The following is a 23,381-nucleotide window of genomic DNA, read 5'->3' as shown; positions in this document are numbered from 1 at the left end:
TCTGAAAAGTGGGTCCCTTGATGGTTTTTAAGTAGCTCTAAAACAAGATCATTTTACAGTTTCACAAATACGGACTTTCAGTTCAGCTGCATTTTGACTTGTATTTCTAAACTCCCACTAAACATTCACTCACCAAACAGATGAGTAGGCGAGGTGCTGAGATACAACACTAAGACTCACGCCTCAAGCTCAGTCTAATACTTAAACTCTCAGTTATGATTCAGTACATTAAGAGCTAACGTAAAGGTAAGTGTAGAATATTTGGGGAGCACAGAGCATTGAAACCTAATACATGTTTGGGAGGTTTGGGAAGGATTTCCAAAGGTGCTATTTGACAAGAATGCTTGAAAGCACTATCTTTTAAATCCATTTAAATAAATTAGGCCGATTAAAAAAAGACAGAGCAAGAGGATGGCGGCGTGAGTAGAGCAGTGGAAATCTCCTCCCAAAAACACATAGAGCTATGAAAATATAACAAAGAAAAATCTTCCTAAAATAGAGACCACAGGACACAGGACAACATCCAGACCACATCCACACCTGCAAGAACCCAGCGCCTTGCGAAGGGGGTAAGATACAAGCCCCGGCCCGGCGGGACCCGAGCGCCCCTCCCCCCGGCTCCCAGCGGGTGAAAAGAAACCGGAGCGGTTTTTTTTTTTGGCGAGCGCTTTTCGGAAGCCCTAAAGGGACGGGCCCCCGTTGCTAGGGAGGCAGGGTGGGGGGACCGGTGAGCAGGTGCCTGGGACCGGCGGCTGAGGACAAAGAATATCCCGCATTTCTCCCTGCGGGACCGGCGGGCGGGTGCCTGAGACCGGTGCCTGAGGATGGAGGAAATCGCGCGTTTTTCCCCTTTTCTTTTTCTCTTTTTGGCGAGCCCTTTTTGGAAGCCTTAAAGGGACAGGGACCCCAGTGCTAGGGAGGCAGGGTGGCGGGACTGGTGAGCGGGTGCCTGGGACCGGCGCCTGAGGACAAAGAATATCCCACGTTTTCCCCTGCAAGACCGGTGGGCGGGTGCCTGAGACCGGCACTTGAGGACAGAGGAAATCGCGCGTTTTTCCTCTCTTTTTTTTTTCTCTTTTCTGCGAGTGCTTTTTGGAGGCCTAAAAGGGACAGGGACCCTGGTGCTAGGGAGGCAGGGCGGCGGGACTGGTGAGCGGGTGCCTGGGACCAGTGCCTGAGGACAAAGAATATCGAGCGTTCCTTCCCTGCGGGACCGGTGGGTGGGTGCTTTTTGGAAGCCTTGAAAGGACAGGGACCCTGGTGCTAGGGAGACAGGGCAGCAGGACCAGTGAGCGGGTGCCTGAGACCGGCACCTGAGGACAGAAAAAAAGAAAAAAAAAAATCGCTTGTTTTTTCCTTTTTTTTTTTTTCTTTCTTTCTGTTCCCTCTCTCATTGTTGCTGTTGTTGTTTTGGTTTGGAGAGTGCTTTTTGGAAGTCTTAAAGGGGCAGGACAGGTCACTTAGACCAGAGGCAGGGAATCTGGGGATCTCTGGGAACCCTAACCCCCTGGGCAGCAGGGGGCACAGAGACCCCTTACGGAGATAAATAGCCTCCTGGCCGCTGCCCCTCCAAACGGGGCTCCACCATTTTGGAGGAACAGCCCCAGCCAGACCAAGCCCACAGCAACAGCGGAGATAAACCCCAAAGCAACTGGGCAGGAAGCAGAAGCCCTGTCTGCGCACAGCTGCACAAAACAAGCAACTAGAGGTCGCTATTCTCCCAGGAAAAGGCTACAAACCAACAAGAAGGGAAGCTCTTTCAGTGGTCACTTGTACCAGCTCTGCAAACTATCTCTATCACCATGAAAAGGCAAAACTACAGGCAGACAAAGATCACAGAGACAACACCTGAGAAGGAGAAAGACCTAACTAGTCCTCCTGAAAAAGAATTCAAAATAAAAATCATGAACATGCTGACAGAGATGCAGAGAAAAATGCAAGAGCAATGGGATGAGATGCAGAGAAAAATGCAAGAGCAGTGGGATGAAGTCCGGAAGGAGATCACAGATGTCAGGAAAGAGATCACAGAAGTGAAACAATCCCTGGAAGGATTTATAAGCAGAACGGATAAGATGCAAGAGGCCATTGAAGGAATAGAAGCCAGAGAACAGGAACGTATAGAAGCTGACATAGAGAGAGATAAAAGGATCTCCAGGAATGAAACGACAATAAGAGAACTATGTGACCAAGCCAAAAGGAATAATATTCGTATTATAGGGATACCAGAAGAAGAAGAAAGAGGAAAAGGGATAGAAAGTGTCTTTGAAGAAATAATTGCTGAAAACTTCCCCAAACTGGGGGAGGAAATAATCGAACAGACCATGGAAGTACACAGAACCCCCAACAGAAAGGATCCAAGGAGGACAACACCAAGACACATAGTAATTAAAATGGCAAGGATCAAGGACAAGGAAAGAGTTTTAAAGGCAGCTAGAGAGAAAAAGGTCACCTATAAAGGAAAACCCATCAGGCTAACATCAGACTTCTCAACAGAAACCCTACAGGCCAGAAGAGAATGGCATGATATACTTAATGCAATGAAACAGAAGGGCCTTGAACCAAGGATACTGTATCCAGCACGACTATCATTTAAATATGATGGTGGGATTAAACAATTCCCAGACAAGCAAAAGCTGAGGGAATTTGCTTCCCACAAACCACCTCTACAGGGCATCCTACAGGGACTGCTCTAGATGGGAGCACCCCTAAAAAGAGCACAGAACAAAACACACAACATATGAAGAATGGAGGAGGAGGAATAAGAAGGGAGAGAAGAAAAGAATCTCCAGACAGTGTATATAACAGCTCAATAAGCGAGCTAAGTTAGGCAGTAAGATACTAAAGAAGCTAACCTTGAACCTTTGGTAACCACGAATCTAAAGCCTGAAATGGCAATAAGTACATATCTCTCAATAGTCACCCTAAATGTAAATGGACTTAATGCACCAATTAAAAGACATAGAGTAACAGAATGGATAAAAAAGCAAGACCCATCTATATGCTGCTTACAAGAAACTCACCTTAAACCCAAAGATAAGCATAGACTAAAAGTCAAGGGATTGAAAAACATATTTCAGGCAAACAACAGTGAGAAGAAAGCAGGGGTTGCAGTACTAATATCAGACAAAATAGACTTCAAAACAAAGAAAGTAACAAGAGATAAAGAAGGCCACTACATAATGATAAAGGGCTCAGTCCAACAAGAGGATATAACCATTCTAAATATATATGCACCCAATACAGGAGCACCAGCATATGTGAAGCAAATACTAACAGAACTAAAGAGGGAAATAGACTGCAATGCATTCATTGTAGGAGACTTCAACACACCACTCACCCCAAAGGACAGATCCACCGGGCAGAAAATAAGTAAAGACACACAGGCACTGAACAACACACTAGAACAGATGGACCTAATAGACATCTATAAAACTCTACATCCAAAAGCAACAGGATATACATTCTTCTCAAGTGCACATGGAACATTCTCCAGAATAGACCACATACTAGCTCACAAAAAGAGCCTCAGTAAATTCCAAAATATTGAAATTCTACCAACCAATTTTTCAGACCACAAAGGTATGAAAGTAGAAATAAATTCTACAAAGAAAACAAAAAGGCTCACAAACACATGGAGGCTTAACAACATGCTACTAAATAATCAATGGATCTATGAACAAATCAAAATAGAGATCAAGGAATATATAGAAACAAATGACAACAACAACACTAAGCCCCAACTTCTGTGGGATGCAGCGAAAGCAGTCTTAAGAGGAAAGTATATAGCAATCCAGGCACACTTGAAGAAGGAAGAACAATCCCAAATGAATAGTCTAACATCACAATTATTAAAACTGGAAAAAGAAGAACAAAGGAGGCCTAAAGTCAGTAGAAGGAGGGACATAATAAAGATCAGAGAAGAAATAAACAAAATTGAGAAGAATAAAACAATAGCAAAAATCAACGAAACCAAGAGCTGGTTCTTTGAGAAAATAAACAAAATAGATAAGCCTCTAGCCCAACTTATTAAGAGAAAAAGAGAGTCAACACAAATCAACATAACCAAAAATGAGAATGGAAAAATCACGACAGACTCCACAGAAATATAAAGAATTATTAAAGACTACTATGAAAACCTATATGCCAACAAGCTGGAAAACCTAGAAGAAATGGACAACTTCCTAGAAAAATACAACCTCCCAAGACTGACCAAGGAAGAAACACAAAAGTTAAACAAACCAATTACAAGCAAAGAAATTGAAACAGTAATCAAAAAACTACCCAAGAACAAAACCCCGGGGCCGGACGGATTTACCTCGGAATTTTATCAGACACACAGAGAAGACATAATACCCATTCTCCTTAAAGTGTTCCACAAAATAGAAGAAGAGGGAATACTACCAAACTCATTCTATGAGGCCAACATCACCCTAATACCAAAACCAGGCAAAGACCCCACCAAAAAAGAAAATTACAGACCAATATCCCTGATGAATGTAGATGCAAAAATACTCAATAAAATATTAGCAAACAGAATTCAACAGTATATCAAAAGGATCATACACCATGACCAAGTGGGGTTCATCCCAGGGATGCAAGGATGGTACAATATTCGAAAATCCATCAACATCATCCACCACATCAACAAAAAGAAAGACAAAAACCACATGATCATCTCCATAGATGCTGAAAAAGCATTTGACAAAATTCAACATCCATTCATGATAAAAACTCTCAGCAAAATGGGAATAGAAGGCAAGTACCTCAACATAATAAAGGCCATATATGATAAACCCACAGCCAGCATTATACTGAACAGCGAGAAGCTGAAAGCGTTTCCTCTGAGATCGGGAACCAGACAGGGATGCCCACTCTCCCCACTGTTATTTAACATAGTACTGGAGGTCCTAGCCACGGCAATCAGACAAAACAAAGAAATACAAGGAATCCAGATTGGTAAAAAAGAAGTTAAACTGTCACTATTTGCAGATGATATGATACTGTACATAAAAAACCCTAAAGACTCCACTCCAAAACTACTAGAACTGATATCAGAATACAGCAAAGTTGCAGGATACAAAATTAACACACAGAAATCTGTAGCTTTCCTATACACTAACAATGAATCAATAGAAAGAGAAATCAGGAAAACAATTCCATTCACCATTGCATCAAAAAGAATAAAATACCTAGGAATAAACCTAACCAAAGAAGTGAAAGACTTATACTCTGAAAACTACAAGTCACTCTTAAGAGAAATTAAAGGGGACACTATTAAATGGAAACTCATCCCATGCTCATGGCTAGGAAGAATTAATATCGTCAAAATGGCCATCCTGCCCAAAGCAATATACAGATTTGATGCAATCCCTCTCAAATTACCAGCAACATTCTTCAATGAATTGGAACAAATAATTCAAAAATTCATATGGAAACACCAAAGACCCCGAATAGCCAAAGCAATCCTGAAAAAGAAGAATAAAGTAGGGGGGATCTCACTCCCCAACTTCAAGCTCTACTACAAAGCCATAGTAATCAAGACAATTTGGTACTGGCACAAGAACAGAGCCACAGACCAGTGGAACAGATTAGAGACCCCAGAAATTAACCCAAACATATATGGTCAATTAATATTTGATAAAGGAGCCATGGACATACAATGGCAAAATGACAGTCTCTTCAACAGATGGTGCTGGCAAAACTGGACAGCTACATGTAGGAGAATGAAACTGGACCATTGTCTAACCCCATATACAAAGGTAAACTCAAAATGGATCAAAGACCTGAAGGTAAGTCATGAAACCATTAAACTCTTGAAAAAAAACATAGGCAAAAACCTCTTAGACATAAACATGAGTGATCTCTTCTTGAACATATCTCCCCGGGCAAGGAAAACAACAGAAAAAATGAGCAAGTGGGACTACATTAAGCTGAAAAGCTTCTGTACAGCAAAAGACACCATCAATAGAACAAAAAGGAACCCTACAGTATGGGAGAATATATTTGAAAATGACAGATCCGATAAAGGCTTGACGTCCAGAATATATAAAGAGCTCACACGCCTCAACAAACAAAAAACAAATAACCCAATTAAAAAATGGGCAGAGGAACTGAACAGACAGTTCTCCAAAAAAGAAATACAGATGGCCAAGAGACACATGAAAAGATGCTCCACATCGCTAATTATCAGAGAAATGCAAATTAAAACTACAATGAGGTATCACCTCACACCAGTAAGGATAGCTGCCATCCAAAAGACAAACAACAACAAATGTTGGCGAGGCTGTGGAGAAAGGGGAACCCTCCTACACTGCTGGTGGGAATGTAAATTAGTTCAACCATTGTGGAAAGCAGTATGGAGGTGCATCAAAATGCTCAAAACAGACCTACCATTTGACCCAGGAATTCCACTCCTAGGAATTTACCCTAAGAACGCAGCAATCAAGTTTGAGAAAGACAGATGCACTCCTATGTTTATCGCAGCACTATTTACAATAGCCAAGAATTGGAAGCAACCTAAATGTCCATCAGTAGATGAATGGATAAAGAAGATGTGGTACATATACACAATGGAATACTACTCAGCCATAAGAAGTGGAAAAATTCAACCATTTGCAGCAACATGGATGGAGCTGGAGAGTATTATGCTCAGTGAAATAAGCCAAGCGGAGAAAGAGAAATACCAAATGATTTCACTCATCTGAGGAGTATAGGAACAAAGGAAAAACTGAAGGAACAAAACAGCAGCAGAATTACAGAACCCAAAAATGGACTAACAGGTACCAAAGGGAAAGGAACTGGGGAGGATGGGTGGGCAGGGAGGGATAAGGGGGGGGAAGAAGAAGGGGGGTATTAAGATTAGCATGCATGGGGGAAGGGAGAAAGGGGAGGGTGGGCTGCACAACACAGAGAGGACAAGTAGTGACTCTACAACATTTTGCTAAGCTGAGGGACAGTAACCGTAATGTGGTTGTTAGGGGTGACCTGATATAGGGGAGAGCATAGTAAACATAGTATTCTTCATGTAAGTGTAGATTAAAAATTAAAAAAAAAAAAAAAAAAGAAAGAAAGAAAGAAAAGGGGGATTACTCCTTAACAGGATAAAACTATTGGTAAATCAAAGATCAACGCATGCTTTAAATATCCTTAATGTTGATCACTTAAAGGGTGTCAGATGATCAGCTATGGAGGTACTCTTTTCTGATAATATTGTTTTCTCTTAATTAAAAAAAAAAAAAAAAAGAAAGCAGTTACTGTGTGCTGACCTCCAATGAGTTCTGCACAGTGGTATAGAGGGCATGTCAAAGTGTGGGCAAAGGGTCTGTTTGTTTCTATGCAGAAGATCAAGGCCTAGCTTGGATACCCAGAAAATGAACTAAGATACGATATGAGGAGGAGCTTCTGGCATCAGCACTCTCTGGAGGACTCGTGCCGGGGGATGATCATCAAAAAGCCTCCACAGGGATCCGGACGATGCTGCGGTTGTGGCTGCATCCAGCCCACCGTCTCCTGGACTTGCCATAGGAATGAGGAGGGAGATGTCTAGGCTGGCATGTGCATACAGTGAGACAACGAATTTGACCGGATCTGTACTGTTGGAACTCAACCAGGAGTTGGGAGGGGTGCAAGTTGTAGCACTCCAAAATCTCATGACTATAGACTATCTATGGTTAAAAGAACATATGGGATGTGAACAGATCCCAAAAATGGGCTGCTTTAATTTGTCTGATGGTTCAAGTACAGTTGGACAATATCCATCATATCATAGATAAATTTTCACAAATGCCTAGGGTGCCTAAATGGTTTTCTTGGCTTCACTGGAGATGGATGGTAATTATAGATTTGCTTTGTTTATGTCACCGTATTCCTATTATGTTAATATGTGTGTGCAAATTAGTTAGTAGTTTAAAACCCATACATACTTAAGGTACTATACAAGAAGATATGTCAAAGAAATAATCAATCCTCCCATGTTTCCTTCATATGCTACATCTATAGCTTTTCTTCTTCCTTCCTAATTACAACCCTTAAATAGAATTCGTGCCTCATATCGAATTTACCGAGTATCATAATTCCTCCAGGTGGTAAAGATACCTCGAGACAAGTGCTGGCCATAGAAGCCACAGGGCATAAATCTGCAAAGAAGTAAAAAGCTAACCTTTGCAAACAATATGGCTTCTCTCTCACTTACCAACTTTACATTTCCCTGTATGGCCCTGGAAGATGACTGGTTAGCCAGAGATGGGTAAGATTCCTCAAGGGAGGAACAACCTAAGACAGGCACAGTCGCAGGGGGGCCATCAGGTGAGAATTTGGGGATCAACAGAGGTGAGGCTCAGAACCTCACCCCCCCTGCTTTGAGAGAAATCTTCTGCATCCGTGGATGTCTTGCTGCCCTTGTCTAGCCTGGATTAATACTTAGTCCATAGGCACACACCTGATCATCTGATTATCTACATTTGCCTTCTTACAGCACTAAACTATGTTTTCTACCTTTATCTTGCATCTACCTACCACTTCAGCATTTTATTAAAAATAAAAATAATAATAATAATAGGAGAAATGTGGGATCAACATATAAATCAAGTACAAAAATGAAATGAATATTCATATTTGACCTGATGGTTTATAGGTCATATTGCATGATCAAAACCGAAAGTTTCTGTGATGAATGCCCTTGTACTGTTCACCATGTAAGAATTTATTCACTCTGTAAGAATTCGTTCACCATGTAAGAACTTGTTCGTTATGCTTCAGAAGATTGGAGACTGACGAGAATTAGGCTTGAGATGGATTAATGATTGTACATTGAGCGTTCACCCCCCTATACTGAATTTTATTGTTGTTAACAACCATTTGATCAATAAATATGAGAGATGCCCTCTCAAAAAAAAAAAAAAAAAAAAAGACAGAGCAAGTCTATCTCCAGGAGGAAGGGAGAGGCTCGTGTCTTAGAGGGCAAGGTAGAATGGTTTTCCAGGAAGACAAAAGAGCAGACACAGACACAAAGACACAAAGGCAAGAAAAAGCAATGTGTGCTGTTGAAAGAACTCTAAGAAATCCAGTAAGGCCAGAACACAGGGTGCAATGAGAAGTGTGGAGAGACACGAGGGGGCAGAGGGAGAACAGAAGGTCTCATATTCACTACACACAGAAGCAGTACAATTCAGTGGTTGGGAGCACAGTCAGGAAACAAGATTACCCCGGTTTAAGTCCCAGGTCTACTACCTACTAGTTGAACTACCATGAGCAAGAAGCTTACGATCTAGGTACTTTAGTCTCATGTGTAAAACAAGGCTTAAATTAATTCCTATCTCATGTGAGAATTAAGTTAACAATACATGTAAGATGATTAGAACAACACCTGCAATGTAGGACTTGTTGAATAAATGTTAGCTATCATCATCATCCTCTGCATCAAAACTATTGGCTTTCATAGTTTAAACTATAAGCTTAGGCTTACAGTTTTTGTACCTCATTATAGTATTTGTATCTCATCCCCTTCCTACTTTATATTATAGCTATTTTCCTAAGTCTAACCCCCTTAGCACACAGTTTCCCATCTCCCCACAGAGCTATGTAAAATATCTTCATACAGTAGGCACTGAAAGACTTGAGGAAAACTTAAGACCAGTAACTTAAACCTTCATAACTATGGCTTAAAGACTTTCTCCACACTGCTGATGTCACTAAACTATGCAGTAAATATTCTATGCATCACAGCTAAATCAATGAAAACTATGCAGTATCAACTTAGATAATACACAAATGATTCAGCATATTTTAAGTGCCTGAGACGTCCTGACACAGGAATAAAAAAAATAGCACACAGAGAAAATCAACAAAGAGTATTTGAAAATTATGAACATAGGATTTGGCAACTACTCTTACTTATCAAAAGATAGGCATTTAAACAATCTCTATCTTAGTGCTATCTTCCTGCACTTCTAAAACTGCAAAAACTTATGGCAGAGAGATGATAAACTAGACAGAAGAATGCCAGGACTGAGTACCTAGGCAGAGTCATGGTACTGGAAAAAAAGCCCGGCTAAAAATAGGCACACAGACAAGGGAACATAATCTTGGAACCCAAGAATTATAAACAAAAAAGGAAAGAGCATCCAAGGTCTCAAGTGTCAATCTACCTGGGCCAGGGCCAGCATTGGGTGGAGGCTCAAACAACAGGGATCTACACAAGTCTAAACAAACAGGCCAGTGACATTAGCAGTCTAACACTAGGGGATAGAAATTCAGAGTCAGACACATAAACAGCAGCACATATTCAGATACGTTAATATGGTTAACTCAAAAATGGGCAGAATAACTTTTTAATAATCAGCAAAAATTTATTTTGAAACCAGTCTACATAAGGAGATACTTGTTCTACTTTGTTCTCTTCCACAGGGTTAGAGGCTGTTCCCATAAATACATCCAAAGATGCTTACTGGAAAGAGGCCCTACATACCAAGTTTAACCTCCCAGCATGCAAAGTTCCCTTTGAAGAAGGCTTCGGTTTCCATTACTAATGTGGAAAATACATCTCCACAGTAGCTTCCAGTATCGCTTCATTGTACTACCGATCAGTAACAAGGGCTTGAGATTCGGACAAGCAGGAGTTTCTCTAGGCCAGTTTAACTGACAGTGTCAGAACTGGGGAGTGGGAGATGAATAATAAAGAGATTGATTTTGTTCCTTTTCTCTTTCCAATTTAGGCTTAACTGGACCACACTTGTTCACTCACACTGCATGTTATCGCAAAATGATTACACACCTTCCCTGCAAAGGTATTTCTGATCATTTATAAACAATTACCAATGTTAAAAGGAACAGACCCACTTGTACTTGCCCATACTTCCTCAGGCTGGGTGTCTAAGCTATAAAAGATACATCTGATGCTTGTTCACCTAGCTTTTGAACAAGCACTTCTCATATTCAGAGTAAATGGCTCTCTACACCTCAGTTTTTTCATCTACAAAATAAGTATAATACCAATCTTACTGGACTACTAAGAAAATTTAAATAAGATAGCATGATTAAAGAGCCTAACAGGGCCTCTCCCATATTACTGTTACAACAAATGCTACTGTTCCTCTTTCTCACAGGCCTAGGGAACACACCAAAGCTGGGGTACAGGTTTCTAGTCAATGAGATGTCCAGGATCCAGGAGGCACAGAAGCTAGGTCCTGCAGTTGTGTGAGCCAACAGGACCAATGTGGAGAACTGAGGAGACATGTACAACTGAGTGGGAGAGGGGTGGGCAGTCAGTACTTTTGCAGGATGACTGCTCCTCCTTCAAAGAGCCTGGTGAAGGGAAAGAATGCTGGGTTTAAGATCAAGGAGCTGGGTTTAAATCTTGGCTCCACCAGTCATCCGGTGTGATTATGGGCAAGACAGTTAACCTCTGAAATTAAATGTCTTTGTCCACAAAATGGAGATACCTATTGTGCACGGTTTAGGGATTTTTTATTTGTTGGTGGATTAAGAAAGAACATTTAAAAGCATGGTAGACACTCAATATTTGTTCCCCTACATTATCTTGGAGTTCCAGGGAATTACCACACAAGAGCTCCCAAGGTCTAAGAGAAAACTGCTGAGTAAGGAGCAAGGGGAAAAAAAATATTCAGAAATTCAGAAAAAAATGTTTAAAGTTTATTTTATGATGAGGACTATCCAGACTAGAAATTCATGAAAGAATTCTACATCAAGAATAATTTATTCTGAAGTAGGATGGAATAAGAGTAAGGAAACAAGGAAAACCAATGTTTCCAAAGCTGCTTTCAACATTTATTCTGTGATTTCCTGCCTTGTAATAGTCTAGAATACAAATACAAATACAAACACTAGAAATCTGGCTTGCATGCCCACACACTATTATCCTGGGTTAATGGCTCATAATAATAATCAAACATGAACATCTTTTTCCCCAACGTCAAAATCTGGTCCTAGAATTCTCGTCTTCACAGCTTCCTAGGCTGCCCTCAAAAGCTGGGCAAAATTTACACCCAAGAGAAAACCCACCTGAAACCCCTGGTTTGGACTTACATCATCATATACTTGCAACAAAACACTTACTTGGCCTTGGACAAAAGCAGTCAGAAGGAGATAACTGTCCTCAAAAAATTAAAAATAAAATTACCACAAGATCCCAAAATTCACTTGAGGATATTTACATGAAGAAATAAAAACACTAACTCAAAAAGATGTATGTACGCCCCCATGTTCACTGCAGCATTATTTACAATATTCAAGAAATGGAAACAACCTAATTGTCCATCAGTGGGTAAGAAAACGTGGTGTATACATATATATACAACAGAATATTATTCAGAAAAAAAGGATAAAAACTTGCCATTTGCAACAACAGGGATGGACACACAAGTGAAGTAAATCAAAGAAAGACAAGTACCATATGATCTCACTTTTATGCGGAATTGTGTAAAAACAAACAACAAAACCAAGCTCACAGCTACAGAGAATACATGTGTGGTTGCCAGATCAGAAAGTTGGAGGGGGGAGCAAAATGGGTGAAGGGGGTCAAAAGGTACAAACTTCTAGTTATAAAATAAGTAAGTCATGGGGATATAATGTATAGCATGGTGACAATAGTAAACACTGTACTGCATATTTGAAAGCTGCTAAGAATGTAGATCTTTAAAGTCCTTGTCACAAGAAAAAAAAACATTTGTAACTATGTAAGATTAACTAGACATATAATCATTTCAATATATACAAATATTGAATCATTATGTTGTACACTTGAAATATAGTGCTATATGTCAAATAAAAATAAATAAATAAGTAAATAAGAGGTAAACTGTCCTGGGGTAAAGAGTGAGAGATAAGCAGAGTTATTTGAATCACTACTATTTGGAGAAAGGGGGGAAAAGGAGATAATGCTAACCAAAGGTACAAGTGGAAACAACCAAGCTTTCTACAGTAGTTGTCAAATAGGAAGCTGACTTCTAGTGGTCTGATAAATAAGCACAGTGTCTAACAAACTGTGACAGGAAAACAGGCTGAGCAAAGAAAACTTAAAACAGCAAAATAAAAAATAAAATCTTAGTTGGGAGGGGTGCAAGTTGTAGCGCTCCAAAATCTTACGACTATAGACTATCTACGGTTAAAAGAACATATGGGATGTGAACAGATCCCAGAAATGGGTTGCTTTAATTTGTCTGATTTCTCTCAGACTGTTCAAGTATAGTTGGACAATATCCATCATATCATAGACAAATTTTCACAAATGCCTAGGGTGCCTAACTGGTTTTCTTGGCTTCACTGGAGTTGGCTGGTAATTATAGATTTGCTTAGTTTATGTCACCGTATTCCTATTATGTTAATATGTGTGCGCAAGTTAGTTAGTAGTTTAAAACCTATACATGCTTAAGGTACTCTACAAGAAGATATGTCAAAGAAATAATCAATCCTCCCATGTTTTCTTCCATATGCTACCTCTATAGCTTTTCTTCTTCCTTCCTAATTACAACCCTTAAATAGAATTCGTGCCTCATATCGAATTTACCGAGTATCATAATTCCTCCAGGTGGTAAAGATACCTCGAGACAAGTGCTGGGCATAGAAGCCACAGGGCATAAATCTGCAAAGAAGTAAAAAGCTAACCTTTGCAAACAATATGGCTTCTCTCTCACTTACCAACTTTACATTTCCCTGTATGGCCCCGGAAGATGACTGGTTAGCCAGAGACAGGTAAGATTCCTCAAGGGAGGAACAACCTAAGACAGGCACAGTCACAGGGGGGCCATCAGGTGAGAAATCGGGGAACAACAGTGGTGAAGCTTAGAACCTCATCCCCCCCTCCCCCTGTTTTGAGAGAAAACTTCTGCATCTGTGGATATTTTAGTACCCTTGTCTAGCTCGGATTAGCACATAGTCTACAGGCACACACCTGATCATCTACAATTGCTCTCTTACAACACTAAACTATGTTTTCTACCTTTATCTTGCATCTACCTACCACTTCAGCATTTTATTAAAAATAAAAATAATAATAATAATAAAGGGAGAAATGTGGGATCCACATATAAATCAAGTATAAAAATCAAACGAATATTCATATTTGACCTGATTGTTTATAGTTCATAATGCGTGATCAAAACTGAAAGTTTCTGTGATGACTGCCCTTGTACTGTTCACCATGTAAGAACTTATTCACTATGTAAGAATTTGTTCACCATGTAAGAACTTGTTCGTTATGCTTCAGAAGATTGGAGATTGACAAGAATTAGGCTTGAGATGGATTAATGATTGTGCATTGAGCATTGACTCCCCTATATAGAATTTTATTGTTGTTAACAACCATTTGATCAATATGAGATGCCCTCTCAAAAAAAAAAAAAAAAAAAAAAAAAAAAAGCTTTATCAATCTGGACAGATATGTGATATGTGGTACCCCAAAACAGAAACATAGTAAAAAGAACCCTACGAACGCAAAAAAAAATAAAAACTTTCCAGGGGCATTACAAATAGCCTATATAGCATGTACAATGTCGGAGGGGGCCATGGGGAGGGCTCTGCAACACAGAGAAGACAAGTAGTGATTCTACAGCATCTTATTATGCTGATAGATAGTGACTGTAATGGGGTTTGTGTGGGGGGGACTTGGTGATGGGGGGAAGTCTAGTAAACATAATGTTCCTCATGTAACAGTAGATTAATTATACCAAAAAATAAAAAATTAATAAAAAAATAAATAAAATAAAATCCTATTTTCCACTGTCAGAGAGATAAAAGTAATTAAAGTTTCTTTGTTTCAGGTAGTTGTTTTTAAATTCTAAGTATTTATGAACAAAAGATTTCTTACAATTGTCAAACATTATTTACTTACAAATAACAAAAAGCAACTTAATTTTTAAAAACTTCCATAGGTAGCTGTACAAATACATCAGAGTACCACAAATAGCCCTGTGATTAGCATAAAATGAGGTTGATAAAAACAATTTTGCAGAAGTACATTGACACTGAAAGGAGCTCATGACATAATTGAGTTTAAAATGCAAGTTACAAAAGAGAATGTTCACTATGATCCAGGTTTCTTGTGTTTTAAGAAGTCTGAAGCCATAGAAGCCTTCATTTTGGTAGGCAGTGGGATTTTGAGTGATTTTTTGTTTGTTTCTCTGCATTTTCTACCTCAACTATAACAAACTTACTTGAGAAATTAATTTTTTTCTTTTAAAAATATGTTGCAACTAGTAATTTAGTCTTTTGGTTTATGTATAAACATCAGAAAGAAGCAAAGAACATATATGAGTCACTCTAGAAACTGTGTGCCTTCAGATTTCCTCTTCACTCACAGCTGTTTGAATGGCTGGATAACTGTAGTCCAGTCTGATGATCTGAGGACCATTCCTATATCTGACCACTTGCCCACCTCCCCTTACAACTCATTAGAAACCTCATCTTTAACAAACTGTGGGTATAGGTCACTTGCAACCAGAGTACCTCAAAAGTAACTTAAAAGAACATGGTGTATTCAACATTATACTGGAAGTTCTAGCCAGAGCAATCAGGCAAGAAAAAGGGATAAACAGCATCCAGATTAGAAAGAAGTAAAGTTCTCTATTTGCAGGTCTTACATATGCAAAATCCTAAGGAAACCACAGAAAAAAACTATTAAAGCCAATAAACAAATTCAGCAAAGTTGTAGGATACAAGCTCAATAGGGTTAAATATTCATGACCTTGGATTTGGCACTGGTTTGTTAGACAGGATACCACAAACATAAGCAACAAAAAACTGTATAATTCAAATATGTAGGAAGTTAACAACACACTTCTGATTAACCAATGTGTCAAAGAAGAAATCAAAAGGGAAATCAAACCTTATCTTGAGCCAAAGAAAATGGGAACACAACATACCAAAATTCATGGGATGCAAAATCAGTTCCATGAGGGCAGTTTATAGTGATAAATGCTTATATTAAGAAAAGATAAAGATCTCAAATAACCTAAGTTTATGGTTAACTGCTTACTGGTTACAAGGTTCCCTTTTGGGTGATGAAAACATCTTGGAACTAGATGGAAGTAATGGTTGCATAACACTGTGACTGTACTAAATGCCACATTAAAATGTTAATGGTTTATGTTATATGAATTACAGCTGAATTAAAAAATGCAAAACAAAGAGGGGGGAGGTGAGGCACAGTCTAACAACCTAAAATATTTTAAATAGATTTATTTTCTGTTCAGATTTAAATCAGTTTCATTGTAGCATTTTTAACAAAGCTATGCTCCCAAATACTTCATAAAAGTAGTATTAACAGAATGCCCTATTTCTTACCAGAAGAGTCTTTTCCATTGTGTTTTTCATAGAGGGTGCCCACAGATATCAGGAAAACAATAACCAGGAATACTGGAATTCTCCATGAGCCAGCCAGGGATGCTGCAAATTATTAAGAGTTAACATTTTTAGTGAAATAAAAATCTAGCACTTGTCTTTAAGAAACTAGGTTTAGTACACTAACAGAACAATCTGGCATATATGTTAATAACAAAATTGTTTCACAGGACAAAGAACTTTGTAAAAGGCCATCAAACAAACAGATGAAACCTCAATTCAGGGTTTCTCTCAGAGGCCCCTAGTCTACAGGACTGAGTGTGTCCCAGCCAACCTTTAATGGCTTGCATCACTTGAGGAATCTATTCTGAAGCACATCCAAAATTTAAGACCATCCCCAACTCAAATCCCCCATTTAAACCCAGAATGACCTGAATTGGACTTAGAACCTAAAGTCATGGAACCTGAACTGGATTCCTGGAAATAACACTGGGTGTAAACTCTCTCTCTCAAGAAAGGGTGAAATAGCCCAAAAGAACACAGCAAAAAGCTCCTTTGTACCCTCAGTGAACAGGACAAGAACACTAACAAATGCTAACAAGGCCAAAGATCAGGTCCCTACCCACAGGTATCTCTGCATTTCCCTGACTAGGTCTAGAATCTCAAGGACATACCTGCCAGCCTCCCTCTTCTACCTTCCCCCAATTTAAAATGAGTCACATCAGACATTAGAAGATCTTGCTGATAAAGTCTTTTAACATTCCCAGTCAGCAAGCAAATACTTGGTTCCACATCAGACTCTAAGTAAAGACATATTTTCAGTCAACTCTGGATTTTATTTTATTTGTAACAGTAAGAAGCTCTAAAAACTACTTTAAATAGATCACGTACTGCTCTGGGTTACTGAATTTTCTTTTTTAAATTAGAACTTAATGTTTCCATAGACAAGATTTGGAGACAAGAGAGTCCCTGAAAAATCACTCTACAGCATCCTAGCAGCCACTCAGCTAACAGTGAAGAGTCTCCCATAACAGGGAACTCATTGGAGCAGCTCTGACACTGACCGTCCTTGAACAGATTTTTGTCTCCCTGCCGCTACTTGCTCTGACGTTTCTCGCTCGTGGCTAGAGATCTGTTTAAATCACTTTCACAGGACGATCCTTCAAATACATGAAACATACTTCCATATTTATATCCTCCTTATCCCATCCTCACCCTTGTAGCCCCATCTCCTTCTCTTATCCTGAGTAAATACCCCTGGTTCCTGTAACTGTTTCTCACACATGATTGTGAGCACCTCTTATCTTCCTTGACTGTCTCCTCAAGTCTGACACTTAGAAATGGCCAAGATATTCCAAGTGTGCTCTACTTTTTAAGATATAAAAAGTATAAGATATTTTATAAGAGTTAGAAAGTATACTTTAATATACTTTTTATTTTCAAAAGACCTTTTTGAAAATGAACATTCAACAGATCTAAAAGATAACCATTTTAAAGCATAACAGTTTCATTAAAGATTAAAGCAGTACAAATGATTAAAGCAGTACAAAAGTAAATCAAAATGATCTTTGATTTCCTAAAGATCATTTCAAAGAATTTTAAATGCAACATATAATATACAAAAAATGCACTTTGATTCAGTGTCAGCCTCTGCTGACCTTAGCTAGACTTTCTTAGAAAAAGGGACCCACCTAAATGAAAAAGCAATATAATCCAGACAGGAATTGAAATTGCTCTCAAGTAGCGTTCAGTGCTTGCATTCCACTTGAATGAAACAGTCAACACATAGCCAACTACCAACGTCCAGATCTTAAATAAATGAAATATAGACACAGTTGTAAAATATATACACATGAAAATAGCATACAATTATAAAAAATTTTCCAGCATCTATATCTCATGAGAGATACAACACAGATAAGATGAAGATTGATGGTGCTAAAATGATTGTGTATAGATTTTCCTCTTCTGTTTAGATAAACCAAATTTTGAAATAAACAGGCATTTGAAATCCCATGTAGTGGAGTTTAAATATTTTTAATAACACATAACTATAGTTTTAATTTAAGGTATGTTAAAGTTTCAAAAACTGTCATATGCATAAAGACACCTAAAATAAAAGATTCAATTTTTAAGCCATGGACTTAAATTAAGAAATTAATCTTGTGGAATTCTTAATGTTTTTTCTATAGATCAATGTTTAGAAAAGGAAAAAAAAGAACATGGAAAGCTTCCTGAAAAGGATCAGTTTAAAAACTCCGTTACAGTCTATGAACTATGCCCATCACCATGAAATGAATTTTTTAAAAGCTGAAAAGAAGGCAGCCTGAAATAATCTAGGTTTCAGATGGCTAGAACCTAGTCCAGAGTAATATGCACAGTTGAAGTGTAGCTGAAAAAAGTATCATTAGAAGAAACAGCAAGACTTGAGAACAGAATCAGCCAGAGTTCCCTCCTCAGTAGTCCCGACACTAAAACTTCCGAAGTATCAGCACAGCTTACATAGAAAAAATTTTTCAAATATCACTTACAAAAGATGGCAGGGATACATAATCCAGAACAAATGTGAGCACCAAAAACTTGTTAAAATAATGTGAACCTTGAGAAAAAAAAAAGAGCAAAGTATAACAAAAAAATTTAGAGCAAATTGTAACAAAAAAATTTGTAATTCAGAGAATAAAGAAAAAGGAACTAATACAATTATGACAAAAGCCAGAAAAATACTACCTCCTACTTTATTTTGGTCATATCAATAAAATTAGTCTTCAGTTCTTAAAAATGTTTATAGCTTCTGAGTTGAGAATTCAGCTTTGGAACCTCACTAAATAATAATAAATTCTGAAAAAGGCTTAAGTATAAAGAAGCTTATCAGGGTATAATTTAGAAGAGTGAAAAAAGTTCAACAACTGGGAAATGGTTAACCAGGGATGATTCACTCAATAAAATGTTATGCAACCATTAAACTATACTACATTAGACTAAATTATATAGTCTAAAACTATAGCTGTCTAAAAATAGAGTAAGCTACCATCTCTAAAAATGAGCAAAAGATGACCAGAAGTCAAGGATGACAAAGCAGGAGAGTCTGCCTCAGTAAGAGGTGAACTAGAGGATTGCAAGAGGTACATAATACTCTCAGATTTTTAAGCCTATGATACTTTTAAACTAATTTCCAAGTTTCATTTCTTATGTGGACTTATATGGAATTAGTACAACTGCAGGGAGAAAAATATGAGACTGCATACTTCAGATTTTTAAGGGAAACTCGTGTTCTAAAGAGAAGCATGCATTTCACCAAGTAAACCTGAAAACTCCCAGCTAATCTCTTCAGTTTAAAATCATTGCCGGTTAAATATACTCCCCAATTCCACTTCCAGGAATTTCATTTACAAAAGCACTCCACACTGTGCAGATAGATAGAGAAATAATCACTGTGGCAATTTAAAATGTAACAAAATTTATAACGACTTAAATGTCACTTTATAGGGGACTAATGATATTACCTTCAATATGGTATTTCCAAAAATGGAATTATTCAGACTTGCAAAAGGCATGATGAATATCTACATTAAACAACACAGCATAAATTTATGCATGTGCAAATTTATAATGGTGAAAATATATTCACCAAAATATTTAAAAAATATTATCTCTGGATGGATTCAGGGGGTAATCTGCTGCTTTGTGCTTTTCTTCAAGTACTGAATCTTCTCCTAAGAATATTATCATCTTCATAAATAGTAATGTTTTTAACTTAAAAAAAAAAACTCTTCAGGCTTACGGATTTTTTTTTTCAGTATTCTTAAGTGCTTCTTCAGAAAAGATTCACAAAATATTATTAGTTCAAAAGGTATGACCATTTATTAAAAACACTTTAGAGTTTGTATTACCATTATAATTATACAATTACCAATGTTTAAGAATGTTTATCAGATTATCCTAATACAAATTCAAAGCTAAAATAATCTGTTAGGAACAATTTCTAAAACGCATCTAGAAAAAAAAGTTTCTATACTATAGAAAAGAAATAAGTGTATCTATAAATGCTAACAAGGAATGACATCCACAATACAATTACAAGTGAAAGGGCAAAATACAGAAATTTATGTATGTTATGCCATTTCTATTTTAAAAAACAAAAGTTCTGTATGTCCACATATGCACAGAAATAAATTTAAAGACAATTCATAAACACCAACAGTTACATGTATACAGTGGGAAAGGTGGCAGAGAAAAGAGACAATTCACTTTTCCCATATGAACTTCTTTGCTGCTTAAACTGTTTTTAATATAAAAAGCATGTTTACCTGAGTCAGTTTTTTAAATCACCAAATATTCTTTAAAATAAGTTACTGAAAATAAAACTGCACTTCAAATTTCATACATAATCTCCAGTATGGATTCCTAAAAGTATGCTGTTAAGCGTTTATTTCTTTCGCTAAGAGAGATATTTAGCCTCTGAGCCAATCTGTTCAAGTGTGAATTTTCTTCAAGCCATAAATCAGTGAGTCACAGTTTACATACAGGAGGGCATACTTTCCCAATCTTCAGTTATTTAAAACAAGTCCTTTACAAAATATACACTCAGTATTTCTTTTAAAGTACCAATGTGTGCTAAGTACTATATAAAACTGCATGAAAACTGGCAACACTTATTTAGCATTACAAGTAAAGCAAACTAACAAAAAAAATCACCGTTTCCTTTACCTTATTAACCACATAAACTTTTCTGATTAAATATAATATTAAATGTATAAAACATAAATGAAGTTTGCCTTTTAGACTGTGTCCCTGCTTTATTTATTGTCATCTAGGCATTAGCTGGAAAAACATGGCTTGCTTCTGTTGCATGTTTTTGCAAAATAGTTCTCTAAGGGATTACGATTAGCATGTATAATGTTGGGGAGCACAGGGAGGGCTGTGCAACACAGAGAAGACAAGTAGTGATTCTACAGCATCTTACTAGGCTGATGGACAGCAACTGAAATGGGATTTGTGGGGGGGACTTGGTGAAGGGGGGAGCCTAGTAAACATAATATTCCTCATGTAATTGTAGATTAATGACACCAAAAAAAAAAAAAAATTCCCTAAGTCTTTTACAGAGAGAACTTCCCAAGTTAGGGAGCCCCAGCCCTAACCAGTCCACTGGACAACAACACTTCAAATGCTGCATTCTCCTTTAGAACAGCTTTATTTTAATTCGAAAATTCTTATCTCTGTGGTGTGGCTATAATATAGAGTCAAGAATCTTTTATAAATCTAAGTCTTCCACTGAAAAAGACCTTAAACACTGGAAACCGTCCTTACCATTGCCAGGCATGCAAAACACACCTAGAAAGTGTTCAGAAGTGGAATAGAGTAGGCCTGGTTGGCTGACTAACGTCACCTTCTAAGAGTCTTTTGGAAAGAACTGCCAAACTCTTGGTATCTGTAAAACTGAACATCAAGGAACCTTAGAAATTGTCCAAGCCAAGCCCATACTCCCTAGAGCTGGGGTTGCGTAGCCCAGAGAAGAGGCCTATGACGGAGCTCCATTTAGAATTTAGTCTTCTCATCTTTCAGCCACTATTCTTTCCACCTCACGCTTCTTTATAAAGTAAAATGGCAACAGTGGGATCAGAGACCATGTAGAAAACAAATCTATTACTACTGCAGAAACTGTAAATGGTCTTCAAATTTTCTAACAAATCTGAACAAGGAGAGGAAGATCAAAAAGAGCAAAGAAAAATGGCAGAGTCAGAGGAAGCACCATTAACTTTTTAGTTTTATCTTGACAACACTATACCATGCCAAGGACCCCAAGGGCTGAGTCACGTGTCAGCTTGGTGCAACAGATGATTTCTTTTTACATGTTTAGAAATAATTTACTAAGTCAGTACATTATTCTAACATATTTGAAACTATTTAAAAGAATTGTTCATACAATAAATGATAAGCCTTTCACATGTAAGCAGGATGGAGTGTTAGGAGACTGGAGTGACCCACATGAGAGGAACTGAACTGGAAGATCAAGTGGTAACAAAGGAAAATACAGGTACTGAAGACAATGGAAAACTGGACAGAATTTGTAAATAACTGAACAAAAAGAGAAGAAAAGAGATGACTAAGGTTTCTAGATGATGATAATCTAGGCATCTCTGAGGGAACATGTGTAGTTTAGCCCAATCCTGATATTATTCTAGTTTTTTCCTAATTACTAAAATCCATTTACATTAAAAAAAAATAAACTAAAAAAAATTTTAACGCAACCCATTGGGAAAAACTTTTTTAAAATCCTTGTCAAGGTTACTACAAAGAGTTTTGATGACAAAGGAGCTTAAATTGCTGACAGATCTGAATACCACTTCTTGACAGAAAGAACAGATCAATCTTGAAATCAGTCTTCTCACCTATGAAATCCCTCCAACTCCACAGGATTGTTGTGAGAATGAATTAACAGGTACAAAAGCACCTAATCCAGTGCCTGGCACATGGTGTTCAGCAGTTGGATCTTAAATGTATGAACTGTCAGCTCTCCAAAATGTAAATTTGCTTAAATGTAACTCTTCTCTCTGTCCCTCCCACCTCTACCTCTCTTCAGCAGAAGGCTCAAATGTACAAGCTGTGTAGAAAGAATACTCTTTCTGTAAGAAGCAACTGCTGCTTGGGCTCACAAAAGCAAAACAGCAGATAGAAAAGTCTACTGTTCCTTGCCCAGTCACATGACCTACTTTCATGTCAAGTCAGGTATTAATCAGCACTTTTGGTTGAGAGTTGAGAACTTCAGGTTTCTGCTTCCCAGGAGCACCTCACCCCCATCCAACCACCCACCACAAGTGCTGATTCAAAAAAAACACAACTGCAAACCTTGTTTCTAACTCAGATCAACCTGGGGGACCTGCTCTTTGAATTTACCCCTCTACCACTACTACTCCTATTAACTCACAGCATCCCTCCTGCAATTTCTTTTTAAACCTCTTTTCCCTTCCCCCAACACTTTAGCCAAAAAGGTGAGTTTCAAGCCTTTTAAAAATGACTCATTGGCTTGACCTTCCTTCCCACTTCTAGTCTAATGTATTGGCTCTTCTGCTCATCCACAACCCATACAG

The 23,381-nt window shown here is 38.0% G+C and overlaps 1 protein-coding gene across 2 annotated transcripts in view; it reads right to left on the bottom strand.

Moving 5' to 3' along the window:
* The window catches only part of TMEM245 (transmembrane protein 245), a 93,118-nt gene that overhangs the window by 67,050 nt on the left and 2,687 nt on the right, over positions 1 to 23,381 (bottom strand). For both annotated transcript variants that reach the window (XM_073226490.1, XM_073226495.1), the window contains exons 2-3: positions 17,985 to 18,102; positions 16,297 to 16,398 (exon numbers count right to left, since the gene is read on the bottom strand). In XM_073226490.1, the coding sequence (XP_073082591.1) occupies positions 16,297 to 16,398; positions 17,985 to 18,102 (220 nt within the window). The remainder of the gene's footprint in view (positions 1 to 16,296; positions 16,399 to 17,984; positions 18,103 to 23,381) is intronic.

The sequence above is a fragment of the Manis javanica genome, chromosome 2 (assembly GCF_040802235.1).
Source record: "Manis javanica isolate MJ-LG chromosome 2, MJ_LKY, whole genome shotgun sequence".
NCBI classification, from domain to species: Eukaryota; Metazoa; Chordata; class Mammalia; order Pholidota; family Manidae; genus Manis; species Manis javanica.
Note: the sequence above shows the minus strand (reverse complement) of the source record. Positions and strands in the feature narration are given on the sequence as shown.